The sequence below is a fragment of the Octopus sinensis genome, linkage group LG10, assembly GCF_006345805.1.
Source record: "Octopus sinensis linkage group LG10, ASM634580v1, whole genome shotgun sequence".
NCBI lineage: Eukaryota > Metazoa > Mollusca > Cephalopoda > Octopoda > Octopodidae > Octopus > Octopus sinensis.
Genome location: NC_043006.1, coordinates 43,178,782 through 43,196,128, shown reverse-complemented (window position 1 = coordinate 43,196,128; position 17,347 = coordinate 43,178,782). Strand labels below are relative to the sequence as shown.

Genomic DNA, 17,347 nt, shown 5'->3' with positions numbered 1-17,347 from the left:
ATCGAAGGGGACAGACACTCACACAACTAGAGTTTTATATATATAGATTAAGAATCAGTTGAATTAGGCAATTACATTGAAGCACCTTGGAGTCACTTGAAATGGCCATAATGAATTGACACCTGCATGTCTTTGTAGATTTATATAATTATATATTTATATACAGGGTAGCCCAAAAGTAGGTTTACAGTTATCACGTAGGCACTTTAAATTTCTTTTAAAACATTTTATTACATTTAAATTTCTATCTTAATTAATAATTAATAAAATTCAGTAGGATATTGTTATATATACTGGCTCATGTTATGTTCATTTTTGAATGTTGCAGGGGCATTCAAACGAAACAACACACATGGTGTAATTTGAGGAATATTTCATAAGGTGCAGGAGTTGCTGTGTGGTAAGTAGCTTGCTTACCAACCATATGGTTTCGGGTTCAGTCCCACTGCATGGCATCTTGGGCAAGTGTCTTCTACTATAGCCTCGGGCCGATCAAAGCCTTGTAGGTGGATTTAGTAGACAGAAACTGAAAGAAGCCCATCATATATATATATGTGTGTGTGTTTGTCCCCTTCTTGCCAACCGATGGTGGTGTGTTTATGTCCCTGTAACATAGCGTTTTGGCAAAAGAGACTGACAGAATAAGTACCAGGCTTACAAAGTCCTGCAGTTGATTTGCTCGACAAAAGGTGGTGCTCCAGCATGGCCACAGTCAAACGACTGAAGCAAATGAAAGAAAGATGTTTTGCGTTAAGTCTGACTGAGAAGCTTCAAGTATGATAATCATACAGAAAACAAAATCAATCGACCCCAGAATATACGTAGTCTTTACTTCTGTAATTCATACAAGGTGAGCCTATTTCTGTTATGTTTGTTGTATTCCCTGTGTGTATTTTATTAGGGAGTAATCTGAGGTTGTAGAGTGATAGCCCTGTTTATAGCAAGTGATATTTTAATACCCTACTGAATTTTATTTATATAACGGTATAAACTTGCTAGCCACTTTATTATTATTATTAATAATGGTAATGATGCCTATTAAATTTTAGAGGCGGTACCATGGCCAATGAGGTAAATCCGAGGCGTGGTTATTGCTAGTTGAAAACTAAACTATATATATATCTTTTACTCTTTTACTTATTTCTGTCATTTGACTGCAGCCATGCTGGAGCACCGCCTTTAGTCAAGCAAATCGAACCCAGGACTTATTTTTTGTTAGCTTAGTACTTATTCTATCAGTCTCTTTTGCTGAACCGCTAAGTTATGGGGACGTAAACACACCAGCATCGGTTGTCAAGCGATGTTGGGGGGACATATGTATATAAAAATAATATATAAATATATGCATGTATACATACCTACATATATATGTATATATATATATATGCATATATGGGTATGGGACATCAAAAAACGTTGAACACAAATGAGAACCGAAAACCTAAAAGCAAAAACATAGAAAACAAACTTTTTTTTGAACAACGAAAAAAATAAACAGAGAAACAAGAAATGCAACATAAAGAATATCCTCCTTCAGCAGTTGTCCCTGTTTCATCTACTCCATTTTCGAAGGCAAGGTCAATACATGACTTCATTGAAACAGTCCTACCTGCAAAGTAAATTAAATAAAATTTGGGATTTTTGAGGAGGGTATAAGTGGTAACAAGAACAGGTCAGTGAGAACAAGACAGTAAAAACAAACGGTGAGGACTGTTGGGCCAAGGCGATAGAAAAATTATTATGAATGCTAAGAGGACAAGCTATGAGAGGAGCCAGGTATAAGCACGTGTTATCTGAAGGAAGGAAATGGACAGAAAGATAGATTCCCTTTCGTCACATGTCAGCGACGAGAGTCAAGGAGGAGGAGTGAGAGAGAGGGAATGGTGAAGATGAGAGGAGAAGAATAGGGAAGGGTGGGAGAGAAAACCAGAAAGGATGAAAAACAAGAGAGGGAGAGAGATAGACAGAGAAGTCACAGTAGAGATAGAAGAGTGTGCATCATAATTATTAAGATAAAACTTACTTGGAAAAGGATGCATGGCATTCGATCATATAATAAGATAAATAATAACATAAATAATATATAAATATATGCATATATACATACATATATGTACATACCTACATATATATGTATATATACATGCATATATGGGTACAGGACATCAAAAAATGTTGAATATAATGAGAAATGAAAACATAAAAAGAAAAACACAGAAAACGAACATTTTTTCGAACAACGAAAAAAACATATATATATATATATATATATATGTATACACATGATGGGCTTCTTTCAGTTTATGATTGCCAAAATCAGATCCACTCACAAGGCTTTGACCAGCCTGAGGCTATACAAGAAGGTACTTGCCCAAGGTGCTATACAGGGGAACTGAACTGGGAACCACACTGTTGAAAAGCAATCTTCTTACCACACAGCCACATCTGCATCTCTCTCTTTATCTATCTATCTATCTTTTACTTGTTTCAGTGATTAGGCTGTGGCCATGCTGGGACACCAACTTGAAGGGTTTAGATCAGTGGTTTCCAAACTTTTTGGGGCTGCCACCCCCTTCACATCCAGGTCACATTCTTAGCATCTTCACCCTAGCTAACCATCACAAAACAAATTCAAAGTAACTGTATTTCACAAATAAAACTTAACCCAATGTTTTTGTTTTTTTTACATGAATCGCTACCCCATTATCACCCCACTTTTCTTCAACACCCACCGAGGAACTTTCCACCACGCCTAGCGAGGAGGAGGACAATACCGCCCACTTTGGAACCACTGGTTTAGATGAACAAACTAACCGCAGTACATTGTTTTAAATCTCTGGTACTGATTCTAACAGATTTTTTTCTTTGCCAGGAAATAGAAAGTGAAGAAGCCATAAATTTATCAAAATCCATTTTGGTGAAGGCTTTTAGAATTATTTGTATTGGTATGGCTTAAACGGTTATATTGTAAAGTGAGAGAGGGCTGGGGAGAGGGTGGAAAGTGTGGCAGTGTATTCCTTGCATTCGTTTTAAACGGTCTTCTGCTCCTGCACTCTATTGCTGATGGAAATCATCATCATCATCATCGTTATCATCATCATCATCATCATAATAGCTATTGTCATAGCTGTTATCAGCGGGATCATCATCATCACCATCATCATCGTTATCATCATCGCTGTCATCATCATCATCATCACCATTGTCATCACTCTCATCAGCAGGATCATCATCACCATCATCATATAACATCTATTTTTCCATGCTGTCATGGTTCCACTTGATCTGGTAAGCCGCAAGGCTGTGTCAAGCTCCAAGGTCAGCTTTGGCAGGGTTTATACAACAGGTTTCTACAGTTGAATGCCCTTCCTAATACCAACCACTTTATAGCATTGACTTGGAACTTTTCTCATGCCACCAGGACTAGTGAGGTCACCAAGTAACTTGCAAAACAAGTAAAAACCCCTTCAACTAAAGGGGTGAGGTGGTTTATGGCTGGTTTTGAGAGAAGGACAAACACAATGTCTTGCTCCTTGAGAAGATACATGGCTACCCTGCATTGTATGACATTAAAAGGGAGTGGCTGGGCAGAAGATAAAGATAATAACGATGGGAGTAGCTGGGCAGAAGATAAAGATGATATTGATCAGATCAAGTCAAACCATCTAATCCATGACAACATGGAAAAATAGATGTTATATGATGATGATAATCCTACTGATGACAGCGATGACAATGGCGATTGTGATAATGATGATGATAACGATGATGATGACAATGATGTATGTGTGTATATATTTGTGTGTCTGTGTTTGTCCTCCCAACATCACTTGACAACCGATACTGCAGTGTTAACATCCCCGTAACTTAGCGGTTCAGCAAGAGACTGATAGAATAAGTACTAGGCTTATAAAGAATAAGTCTTGGGGTCGATTTGCTCGACTAAAGGCGGTGCTCCAGCATGGCCACAGTCAAATGACTGAAACAAGTAAAAGAGTATATATATGTATAGAATTCCGGGTAGAGGTAGGGGTCCACCAAGGCTCAGTCCTCAGCCCCCTCCTATTTATCATAGTCCTCCAGGCAATAACGGAGGAATTCAAGACAGGATGCCCCTGGGAGCTCCTCTATGCTGATGACCTTGCTCTAATTGCTGAGTCATTATCAGAACTGGAGAAGAAGTTTCAGGTGTGGAAGCATGGTTTAGAATCGAAGGGCCTTAGAGTCAACCTAGCTAAAACCAAAGTCCTAATAAGTAGGAAGGTAGACAAATCACAAACGCCTTCAGGTAGATGGCCCTGCTCGATCTGTAGAAAAGGTGTAGGTAGAAACTCTATAAGATGCACCAAGTGTAAGCTATGGACACATAAGAGGTGCAGCAATGTCATAGGAAGGCTAACTAGGAAGATGGTTTTTGTATGTGGCAGATGCTCGGGAGCATTAACCTCTGAAAATCTGCAGAAAACAACTTCCGTCACTTTCCAGGGGGAAAAACTAGAAGTAGTTGATAGCTTCCGTTATCTTGGTGACCAAGTCAGTAGTGGGGGTGGGTGTGCTGAAAGTGTAACGGCTAGAGTAAGATTAGCCTGGGCAAAGTTTAGGGAGCTCTTACCTCTGTTGGTGACTAAAGGCCTCTTGCTCAGAGTAAAAGGCAGACTGTATGATGCATGTGTACGAACAGCCATGCTACATGGCAGTGAAACATGGGCCGTGACTGCTGAGGACATGCGTAAGCTCGCAAGAAATGAAGCTAGTATGCTCCGTTGGATGTGTAATGTCAGTGTTCATAGTCGACAGAGTGTAAGTACCTTGAGAGAAAAGTTGGACCTAAGAGGAATCAGATGTTGTGTGCAAGAGAGACGATTGCGCTGGTATGGTCATGTGGTGAGAATGGATGAAGATAGGTGTGTGAAAAAGTGCCACACCCTGGCAGTTGAGGGGACCTGTGGAAGAGGTAGACCCAGGAAAACCTGGGTCGAGGTGGTGAAGCACGACCTTTGAACTCTAGGTCTCACCAAGGAAATGACAAGAGACCGAGACCTATGGAAGTATGCTGTGCGTGAGAAGACCCGGCAAGACCAGTGAGAACAATCAAAATCAAATCATATATCAGAAAGCAGGGGTTAAGTGACCCATCCGTTCGTGTCCACTGTCAGCCTCGTCTGGCACCCGTGCCGGTGATACGTAAAAGCACCATTCGCTCGTGGCCGTTTGCCAGCTCTGCCTGGCCCCTGTGTCGGTGGCACGTAAAAGCACCATCCGTTCGTGTTCGTTGCCAGCCTCGCCTGGCCCCGTGCCGGTGACACGTAAAAGCACCGCCCGTTCGTGGCCGTTTGCCAGCTCTGTCTGGCCCCGTGTCGGTGGCACGTAAAAGCACCATCCGTTCGTGTCCGTTGCCAGCCTCGGCTGGCCCCCGTGCCGGTGACACGTAAAAGCACCGTCCGTTCATGGCCGTTTGCCATCTCTGTCTGGCAACCATGTCGGTGGCACGTAAAAGCACCATCTGTTCGCGTCCATTGCCAGCCTCGGCTGGCCCCCGTGCCGGTGACACGTAAAAGCACCGTCCGTTCGTGGCCATTTGCCAGCTCTGTCTGGCCCCGTGTCGGTGGCACGTAAAAGCACCATCCGTTCGTGTCCGTTGCCAGCATCGCCTGGCCCCGTGTCGGTGGCACGTAAAAGCACCATCCGTTCGTGTCCGTTGCCAGCATCGCCTGGCCCCGTGCCGGTGACACGTAAAAGCACCATCCGTTCGTCAGCCCTGTCTGGCACCTGTGCAGGTGGCACGTAAAAACCACCCACTACACTCGCGGAGTGGTTGGCGTTAGGAAGGGCATCCAGCCGTAGAAACACTGCCAGATCTGACTGGGCCTGACGAAGCCTTCCAGCTTCACAGACCCCAGTTGACCCGTCCAACCCATGCTAGCATGGAAAGCGGACGCTAAATGATGATGATGATGATGATGATGATATATATATATATATAGATATATATATATATGTGTATATATATGCATGTATATATATATATATATATATATATATGTATATATATATATATATATATATATATATTATATATATATATATGTATGTATGTATGTGTCTGTTTGTTCCCTGCCCCTCGCCATCGCTTGACAACCAATGTTAGTGTGTTTATGTCCATGTAACTTAGCAGTTCATCAATAGAAGCTGATAAAATATGTACTAGGCTTACAAACAATAAACACTGCAGGTCAATTTGTTCGACTAAAAACAACCCTTCAAAGCAGTGCTCCAACATGGCCACAGTCAAATGACTGAAACAAACTAGAAGAATAATAGAATAACAGAATATGAAATTCTGTTGTCTATTCTTTCTCTGTGATATTGAATGCATTCAAATCTGAACAATCTTTTTTGACACTCTTGAAAAGCTAACATTTAATTTACCATGAGAGAATACTGACTTCAGTAAATACAACACAATTCTTTCCAAATGTTTGCTTTTCTGATTTATTTATTGTCATTATTATTGCTAATTTAATTGGAACCTCTTTTCTTATTAGTTTAAATGAAAATTCATCGCCTCTAGTAGAAAGGGTGATTGTTGGAACAAACACAATATTTCTGTGATGAGGAAATTTTTGCTTTAATGACTTATGTTACAATTTATTGACTTACAAAATGTGTTACCATTACACACTTCGTTTGCTTGGTAAATAGTACATTTTGGAATTACTGCTTTGTTACTTTTGATTTGTAGATTTATCATGGTTTTCCATCTTTGGAAAACTGGTTCGGTATCTCCTTGATTAAATCAACGTTGACATGTTTTGGAACTAAAACCTGTATGACACCTGTTAAAATCTGAAAAAAGAAATCTTCACGTTTTTATTTTTTTACATTTGTTTCAGTCATTTGACTGCAGCCATGCTGGAGCACCACCTTTAGTTGAACAAATCGACCCCAGGATTTATTCTTTGTAAGCCTAGTACTTATTCTATCGGTCTCTTTTACCAAACCGCTAAGTTACAGGGATGTAAGCACACTAGCATTGGTTGTCAAATGATGGTGGGAGGACAAATAGACACACACACACGTCACTAGTCACTACACATCCCTTATTTTCTCTCCTTGTTCCTTCCTGTGGAAGAGCATAGGCTCAAAACGTTAAAGACTTTTTCACTTCCTGAGCGTTATACTAATACATCTGGTTGTTGTCTACACCTCCTGTCTTCATTTTTTTTTTTTTTGTGAATTCTCCCTATATATATGCGACAGGCTTCTTTCAGTTTCCATTTACCATATCCACTCACAAGGTTTTGGTTGGCCCGAGGATATAGTAGAAGACACTTGTCTGAGGTGCCACACAGTGGGATTGGACCCAGAACCCATGTGGTTGGTAAGCAACTACTTACCACACAGCCACTCCTGCGCCTCTTCCTCTTCCACATTTTATATGTTTCAGCCATTGAACTGTGGCCATACTGGGGCAGTACCTACAAGGGTTGAGTGGAACAAAATCAACCGCAGTACGTTTTTTATTTTTTTTGAAGCTTGGTATTTATTCTATCACTTATTCTATTAGTCACTTTTGCTGAAATGCTAAGTTGTAGGAACATAAACAAACCAACACCAGTTGTCAAGCAGTGGTGGTGGTGGTGGAGGGGCACAAACACAAAGACATACATATGTGAATGCATGTATACATACATATATGACAGGTTTCTTTTAGTTTCCATCTACCAAATCCACTCACAAGGCTTTGGTCAGCAATACATTTATCCTCATGTGCTTTGAGGACTGAAAGTACGGCAGAGCTGGAATATTTTCTGAGAATATACACTCTCAGGGCTCCTAAAGGTTACAGCCATTTGATGCAAATTATTTGGTAACTTCCGTCAAACTTCGGTAATTGTGTCTAACATAATACCTATGCGATTGAATCTTCTATCTAATAGTTTTGTTGTGCAACTGGCATAAAGAAATTTATGTTTGGTGTATTCCACTGTGTATACGAAATGGGAATCTTTACAGGTCCCACCTTCTGTTCAAGGGGGTGCTGATAGGTTTCTGACCTTGGATAAAAGAAAATACTGGAGGGTCAGTTAATTATGATTTTATTCAACATATCCCCCTTTCATATTCACATACATATTGATGCAGTCCTTCAGTTTTTCTAAGCCCTATAAAAGAAGCTAGAAGTTGGACCTCCAACCAGGCCTTTCATGATACCCTTAAAATCGGGAACCTTTCAGCACCCCCTTGTATAAATCAAAACATTTCTGTCATAATTTGTGATGGAATTGACTTACCTCATGTTGTTGCACAACAAACAGGGCTTTCCTCATGTTGTTGCACAACAAAACAGCTTGCATCTGTTTTTCAGTGTGCAGTATTCAAAAAGTCCAATACTAGTTTTATTGGGGTTAGAGTTATAGTTTAATATTCTGACTCTATTGCATTTTCGGTCCTCAAAGCACATAAGAATAAATATATTTGTAAATTACTAACATTACACCTGAAGGAATGAACAAAATGACAAGCGAATTCCATAACATTCACATAAAGCATTTTGACTAAGTGTCCTCTTTTCTGTTTTCTTCTCTTTCTGTGAAAACTGATAACCTCATTTTGTTTAAAAAGGAACACATGATATTCCAATTCATATTCTGAATTTCCATAATTCTGCATTCTTTCTATTTTACATCCGGAACCCTGAGGATGGCAGACAATCTGTTGAAATATTGTTCAATTCATTCAATTCAAAAAACAGTGACAATTCAAGGGTACTTTTAAATGGGCTGGTTATGTGACGCTGGTATCAGCCACACCTGTGATCTCACTTCATTTGCCGGGTCTTCTCAATCACAGCACATCTCCAAAGGTCTCGGTCTCTTGTCATTGCATATGTGAGGCCCCAAAAATAATAGTAATAATTATATTTTCAGATTTTGGCACAAGACCAGCAATGTCAATAATCCTACTCTTCAGCTGGTACATATTTTATTGACCCTCAAAAGATGAAGGGCAAAGTAACCACTGTAGGATTTGAACTCAGAATGTTAAGTGCTAAAAGAAATACTGCTAACCATTTTGTCTGATATGCTGTGAATTATATCCGCTTGCTGCCTTGAAATGTGTCCATAATAGTAAATTATTAAAACTGGCATTAATAATCTTCCATCAGATGCAACATTTGATTACAGTTAATATCTCTCAGAAATTCTTCAACAAAAAATTATTAAGATATGCTTAAGCTTCAGATTTGCAGTTTTTATAAGATCTCTTAATGTTATATCCACTTGTAGTGGATGCGTGGATGTATTAATAAATACATAAGTGCTTTGTAATAAATTAAAGATTTATTATCACTACATCAATTTGTAAGCAATGTTACACATCGCTTGTACAAAATGCATATTAAATAGTGGTTGCAAATAATACATATTAAAGGAATGCATAATACAGGATACACATTAAAGCAGAATATGTTTGATGGTGTGTGTGTGTGCGTGTGTGTAAATCATGCATGACAGAGTCACCTTTCTGATTATTCTTTCGTCGTCCTCATAAATGCGTGGCGTTCTCTTAAACGTTGGTTCGGGTTCTCTCTAGATACCTATTTCTCCGTTCTATTTATAACATCTCAAATAGCCAGAAAAATAGATATACCGCAAGAGTGTTATTGCGTACAGTAGGTCGCTGGTCGTCCTGTTAAACTTCGCCTGACCTGCTCGGGTCAGAGGTCGAAGGGAGACGATCCATCATTTTTTGTCAGAACAAAGAGATTCTGATTTCGCGCCTTTTTGTGCATTGGTATTTTACGACCAATGATTCTTGGGTCTGATTTCGAATCCAAGCTTTGAGAAGGAAGTGCTAATTCTTACACTACCCCCCTTCTAGTGAGAAAGCCACAGAGATCAAACGATATTGGAAATGTATTATTATTATTATTTTTATTATTTTTTTTTTTTTGATTGTGTGCATGTAGAAAAGAAATTTTTTTTACACATTGAACGATAAAAATATGGATGAAAGGTTTACAATTTGTATGTGCTATATGATGGGCAATATGTATATGTGCCCAGGCAGAATTATGTTGGCGTGTTGAAAGAGATGTGCGTCTATTGATTACTCGACCTACTAGAGGTCTAATAGAGACAAGGTATCTTTCAGTGGCGAAAAAAAAAATCGAGTGATAGCACGCATGAGAACAAGATTTGTAAATGTGTGTGGATATAGAGTTAGCAAAAAAATATATTTATGAGAAAGCAAACATTTTGAAGAGAAAACAAAAAATATGTACATGCAAAAATGAAAGAAATGTTCATCGGCAAAGTTCGATTTTGAAATGTTCCGTAAAAGTTCATACAGACAGTTTTTGTTTTCATTTTTTTTTCTTTACGTACACAAATGTTCTTTGATTTCTCTGGGTGGGTGATGCAGTTATGTGTTCATTAGGAAGATGGATACGTTAGGAGTTCAGAACTTACCCGAAAAACTTGCACAAACCTTGCTGGCCATCGAACTGTTCTTCCTGATTTGGTGTGTCGGGGTTGTGCAGCATCTGTGGTGTTCGCTGGAGTTGCCGAGTCTGTTTGAGGAAAAGAGGGGACTGAATGTAAGTCCTCCTCGATGAAAGCTTTTTTTAAACGATCAATCGAGACCGTATTTCGTTTACCTCCATATCGAGGACGAAATACTTGGTTCTCTTTTGATGACCTTGTAGGGCCCGGAATATGGTGGTCGAAGTTGAGAGGGTATCCCATCATTCCTCACGAAGACATGAGTCCATGTGTTGATATCTTTTGGGACACGTGAAACGACGTTCTGTTGTCTGGGGCCTGAGGGTGATACTTGCGACATGGATGTTCGTAATCGGTGCACATATTGTTGTGGGTCAGGGAAGTTTTGTGAAACAGGTTCGATCATCTGCCCAGGTAAGGTGAGTGTTGTGCCATAAACGAGTTCGGCCGGAGTATATCCCAGTTCTTCCTTAATCGTGGATCGAATTCCAAGGAGGATGAGAGGGAGATGTTCCAACCAGTGAGAACTGTCTGGAGCTGCTTTTATAGATGCCTTGAGTTGGCGGTGAAAGCGTTCCACCATGCCATTTGCTGCAGGGTGGTAAGCTGTAGTGCGGGTGTGTTTACACCCGAGGAGACGAGTCAGCTCGGTGAAAAGGTGGGAATCGAACTGACGTCCTCTGTCGGTGGTAATTGTTGCGGGTGTGCCAAAACGCGAAACCCATTGTGATATCAGCGTTTTAGCGATCGTTTCTGCTGATATATCAGATAGGAGCCAGGCTTCGGGCCATCGCGAGAACCTATCTACGCAAGTTAGCAAATATGAATAGTTCTGCGAAGGTGGCAGGGGTCCAACGATATCAATGTGAACGTGCTGAAATCGTGCATCGGGCTGCGAAAATGAACCGATTGGTGATTTTATGTGCCGGTGGATTTTCGCTTTTTGGCACGCAACACAGCACTTGGTCCATTCTCTGATATCCTTGTTGATACTGGTCCACACAAAACGGGTCGATATTAGCTTTTGAGTGGAGCGAATACCAGGATGTGACAGAGAATGTAGAGCGGAGAAAACTTCTCGACGATATTTCTGTGGTACATAAGGGCGTTGGTAACCAGTGGAAATCACACCAAATATGGGCTGTGGATGATGGTAGTGGAACATGCTGAAATTTCAGAGATGACGAATTCCGGAGCTTTAGAAGTTCTTCGTCATTCTCCTGGTCAGCTGCTATACGTGCCAGATCAATTGTAGACGTGGTGTGGATAGCATTGATCTGCGCACGTGAGAGTGCATCGGCTGCCACGTTGGTCGTCCCTTTGATGTGGCGTATATCCGTCGTGTACTGCGATATGAAGTCGAGGTGACGAATTTCTCTCGGCAAATGGCGATCCGGTTTGGTGTTAAATGCGTATACTAATGGCTTGTGGTCGGTATATATGGCAAAATTGGTACCTTCTAGCATATGACGGAAATGCTTAACGGCCAGGTATGCCGCCAATAATTCCCGACTGAATGTGCTGTATTTGGTTTCCGCGGGTTTTAACCGCTTAGAAAAGAAAGACAACGGTTGCCATATACCGTCAACAAGCTGTTGTAGCACACCTCCGATTCCGGAATCGGATGCATCAACGAGTAAACATCATGGGGCGTCTGGTTTTGGATAAACCAACATGGTAGCGCTAGATAACGCTTTTTTCAGGGCAGCGAAAGAAACGAGTTGATCTTCGGTCAGAGCTATATCTGCGTTTTTGCAGGTTCGCTGACGTAGCAAATCCGTGAGCGGTTGCGCTATTTCAGCGAGGTGGGGCACGAACCGTCGATAGAAATTCGCTAGACCGAGATATTCCCTTAATTTGCGGAGAGATGTGGGTGGTGGAAAATCCACGATGGCCTTGACTTTCTCGGGAAGGGGACGAATTCCATTTTTATCGACTATATGGCCGAGAAAATGAAGGGAAGCAACTCCGAACAAACATTTGGTAGGGTTGATAACAATTCCAAATTGACGTAGTCGTCCGAATAGCAGGTGAAGGTGTTGATTATGATCTTCGTCCAAGTTACTGGCCACGAGTATGTCGTCTGTGTAGGCATAGACGAAAGGCAAACCTCTAGTCACCATGTCGATAAACCTTTGGAATGTCTGTGCCGCGTTTCGTAAACCGAAAGGCATACGCAGGAATTCAAACATTCCGAAAGGTGTAGTCACTGCTGTCTTTGAGATGTCTGCAGGTTCGACTGGGATTTGGTTGTATGCTCGCACCAGGTCGATTTTTGAAAAGATGCGAGCTCCATGCAGCGAGCTCGAAAAGTCCTGAAGAAAAGGCACCGGATAGGCATCACTGATAGTGCTTTTATTCAGTGATCGATAATCGCCGCAAACCCACCAATCGGTCGATGATTTTTTTGGGATGCAGTGTATCGGCGAGGACCAGTTGCTGCTGGAAACGCGGATGATTCCGAGGTCGAGCATGTGCTGGAATTCCCGCTTGACGGCCTTGAGACGATCAGGTGGTAACCTTCTGGGCCTTGCAGCAACAGGTGGACCGCTGGTTTTGATGTGGTGGGTAACATCGTGCTTTATCGGCTGGTTATGAAAAACTGGCCGGGCGACATCTGGATAATCATTCAGGATGGAACTGTGACGAGTCGTTGTCGTAAGCATTACAGTTGGGCTGACTGTGTCCATTCGAGCGGCTATACCGCGCACAGTAAGCTTGGTGGTGGTGTCGACAAGTCGTCTGTTCTTTATGTCTACCAGGAGACCGAAATGATGCAGGAAATCGGCTCCTAAGATAGGGGTCGGCAGTTTAGCGACGACGAATACCCACTGAAATGTGCGGCGTAGTCCTATGTTTAATGTTAGGGACTGTTCACCGTAGGTTGGAATGGGTGAATGGTTGACTGCCTGAAGACAGACTGATGTCTCTTTTCTTTTTCCAGAAGTGTTGGAGACTGGGATGATGCTGACTTCCGCACCTGTGTCAACCAGGAAACGCGTGCCTGTTACACGATCGCAAACGAAAAACAGGCGACTGTGTGGGTGCGAACCAGGAACTTCCGTCGCGTTCAATTCCTGGCTGTGCCGTTTCCCGAACTGGGTGAGGAAAACGAGCACGGTACCGTACATTTTTGTGCCCGTGTTCCGAATGTTCGGTGGTACCAACACGTGTCATGTGAGTTTCGGGTAGCACTGGGGCTTCGAGACCGTCTGCCATCTCGTCGAGATCGGCTGGTGCTTCGACGCTGGGGACTAAACTTTAGGGCTTGTATTTGGGCTGTGAGAATTTGTATTTGCGCAGCTTGCTGCGTCATTAATGCACGCAAATCCGAAATCTCTGAAGAACTGGTTTGTGCACGGAAAGGATTGGTACTGGGAGCGGCTGGCGTCACCGTCGATACCGTTGGATATCTGTGCGGTACTTCGGCTATTTTGTCAGCTAGCTCCGCCAGTTCTTCAAGGGATGTGTTTTCTCTGGTGGACGCGAGAACAACCTGGGTATTGGAGGGCAGACGCTGGAGAAAAAGTTGCTTGAAGATTTTTTCTGGGAGTGTCTCATCTCCGAGAAGCTGTTTCATTCTCCGAAGAAGCTGGGACGGCGTTTTGTCACCCAATTCTTCCGATATCAGAAGCTGGTGAAGTCTTTTTTGTTGGGATTCTGAGGTTCTGTTTATTAACGTGGTTTTAAAAACTTCATATGAAACAGAACCGGGTGGTGCCATGATAAGGTCGCGTATCACATTCGTTATTTCTGGTGACAGAGAACTGATAACGTGAGAAAGTCGAGCCGCATCACTCGATATTCTGTGAGAGGCAAACTGTGCCTCTATATGGTGAAACCACAATGTCGGGTCGTGGGTCCAGAATGGTGGAATTTTTAACGAGATCGCCGCTTGGAATGCCATGTCGATGTTGGCCGCTGGGTTTTGTTCCGGGAGATTCATTGTTTTCGTCGGAATTTTCAGTTGCTTCGTTGCTGGTGATGTGCAAACTGTAATTCTTCGACGCGGTTGATGAAGCTGGTTCCAGGGAAGGCGCGATTCGTTTTACGGGGTCACCAATGTAGTGGATGCGTGGATGTATAATAAATACATAAGTGCTTTGTAATAAATTAAAGATTTATTATCACTACATCAATTTGTAAGCAATGTTACACATCGCTTGTACAAAATGCATATTAAATAGTGGTTGCAAATAATACATATTAAAGGAATGCATAATACAGGATACACATTAAAGCAGAATATGTTTGATGGTGTGTGTGTGTGCGTGTGTGTAAATCATGCATGACAGAGTCACCTTTCTGATTATTCTTTCGTCGTCCTCATAAATGTGTGGCGTTCTCTTAAACGTTGGTTCGGGTTCTCTCTAGATACCTATTTCTCCGTTCTATTTATAACATCTCAAATAGCCAGAAAAATAGATATACCGCAAGAGTGTTATTGCGTACAGTAGGTCGCTGGTCGTCCTGTTAAACTTCGCCTGACCTGCTCGGGTCAGAGGTCGAAGGGAGACGATCCATCATTTTTTGTCAGAACAAAGAGATTCTGATTTCGCGCCTTTTTGTGCATTGGTATTTTACGACCAATGATTCTTGGGTCTGATTTCGAATCCAAGCTTTGAGAAGGAAGTGCTAATTCTTACACACTGTATTTGGAAAGAAATGATAAAACACGGATAGCACATCCTAACTCACCATCTTGAATATCATAAAATGCTTTTTATTCTGTGCTGTGATATTTTATACAGAACCATTAGCTGGATTGAATGAAGACTTAATACAGAATAAGCTCTTCACAGAATGTAATAAAATATGTACCCCATTTGCCATCATCTCTATCATTATCATTCACTTTATTCTACTCTCTAACTCATTCTCCTTTCTTTTCCAACTGGGGTATCCACACTTCAGCGAGATACTCATCTCTCTCCCTCCATATCTTTAATCTCTCAACTGGCATGAATTCACATGCTCCTAATACTCCTTCCTCCTCTCAGTTGAGGGTTTATTGTCTTGCAAGGTACTTGGTGACCCTGTTGGTACTGGTGCCATGTAAAAAGTACTGGTGCTGGTGTCACATACTGACACAAGTGTAGCTAGAGTGTGTGCCACCTGGAGTGGCCCTTTCTTTTGCTGCCCTCCAGACCCCACAAAAAAAAAACATATTGCCCACAGCAGACCCAAAAGAATCACCCCTTTAAAAGTGCTGCTTGGGGGTGGGGAACCACCTCTACAGCCCCCCTAACCTTAGCTATGCTAGTGCATAAAGAACACCCAGTACACCTTGTAAAATGGTTGGCAGTATTAGGAAGGGCATCTAGCTGAAGAAACCATGCCAAAACAGACAATAAAACCTGGTGTAGCTCCTGGACATGCCAGCTACTGTCGAATCTTCCAACACATGCCAGCATGGAAAGCGGATGTAAAGTGATGATGATGCTGATGACAACGACCACAGAAAAGGCATTAGCTATTACACTGTTTCTATCTTTACTAACAAAGATGATAGAATAACCCTATGTAGAAATATTTTCCCAGGTTTTCCAGGTCCAGCAATGTATAAAGACTTGGGTATTTGTAACACATCACTATTAATACAACGTTTGCTAAAATGAATTGCATGTTTTAATTCTTGGTAGCTGCATGTTGGCCCATATTAAATTTGTCTATGTTGTTTTTAAAAATTATTTGCTCATTCTCTTTAAATCTTTGAAGTTCTTGAAGAATTAATCAATTATCTGTTCCATGTTAGGTGTTGTCATGGGTGAATAATTATTCTAAGTTGATCCATTTTCTCATAAAATAAAACCAAGTTTTTGCATATCATTTTGCTATATGGAATCAATAATCTCAGTAACTGCTCATAAATTCACTCCATCATCTAAAAAAAATTTTTTTTTTTCTTGAATGCTCCAACTGGTTTCTCAGGTTCTGCAAGATTACCAAAGAGAGCAAGCAAACAGAAAAGTCTTCATGGCTGATATGGTAAATATAAGTAAATATTAGATTTGAATATCTAATGAATATTACAAACCAAAATTAAAACAAAATATATAAACCTCTTGCTAAAATATTTCACTTTTTAAGTCCAACTCACTCATAAGTGCTATTTCCACATGTTGTATATTTCTATTAGTATAGCGGTATTGATTTCTTATAATTAAATAAAAGATGGTTCATTTTGATTTTACCTTTCTTTTTATTTTTTTAGTTACTATAGATTTTGATTCATAGAAATAAATAATCAAAAAGGAAAATGCTGGCAATATTTAGATGATTATTTGCAATATGCTGTTATTCCATGCACTCAACAATTACCTATGTGGTTAATTTGAGAAAATAACATTTGTAAATGAAGGAAAGAAATCCTTGAGAGTGATCAAGTACTTAAAAAACAAAGCAATCAGATAATGTCAATAAGATTTATATATATATTTTTTGTTAATCAGCAAAAGTTACAGACTGACTCAAGGACTAAAAGTGTATAAAACTCTCAGTCTTTAGGCAATCTATAACTTCTGTCAGTTAACAACATCAACAACAACAATAATAATAAAGTTAAAAACCAGAAAAAAGAACAGAAATTATCTAACTGGCAGGAGAACATGTTGCATAGTAGATTTCCAAAGATAGTTGCAGCAAATAGTAGTAGTGAGACATGGTTATGGTTGCAGAAAGGAAAGCTGAAAAGGGAGACTGAAAGTTTGTTAGTAGCAGCACAAGATAAAGCATTAAGGATTAATTTGATGCAAGCCATGATAGACAAAAACCAAGTGGATTCCCAATGTAAGATATGCAAATCAAAAGAAGAAAATGTTATTCATATGGTAAGTGAA

At 40.8% G+C, this 17,347-nt stretch overlaps 1 protein-coding gene and 1 pseudogene across 1 annotated transcript; one reads left to right on the top strand and one right to left on the bottom strand.

Moving 5' to 3' along the window:
• Positions 1–1,042: 1,042 nt before the first annotated feature.
• On the top strand, positions 1,043–1,187 carry LOC115216835 (annotated as a pseudogene).
• A 12,391-nt stretch (positions 1,188–13,578) lies between these two features.
• On the bottom strand, positions 13,579–14,454 carry LOC115216196. Its single transcript, XM_029785394.1, has one exon. It carries the CDS (start codon positions 14,452–14,454, stop codon positions 13,579–13,581), a length of 876 nt encoding a protein of 291 aa, XP_029641254.1.
• Between the last annotated feature and the right edge of the window lie 2,893 nt (positions 14,455–17,347).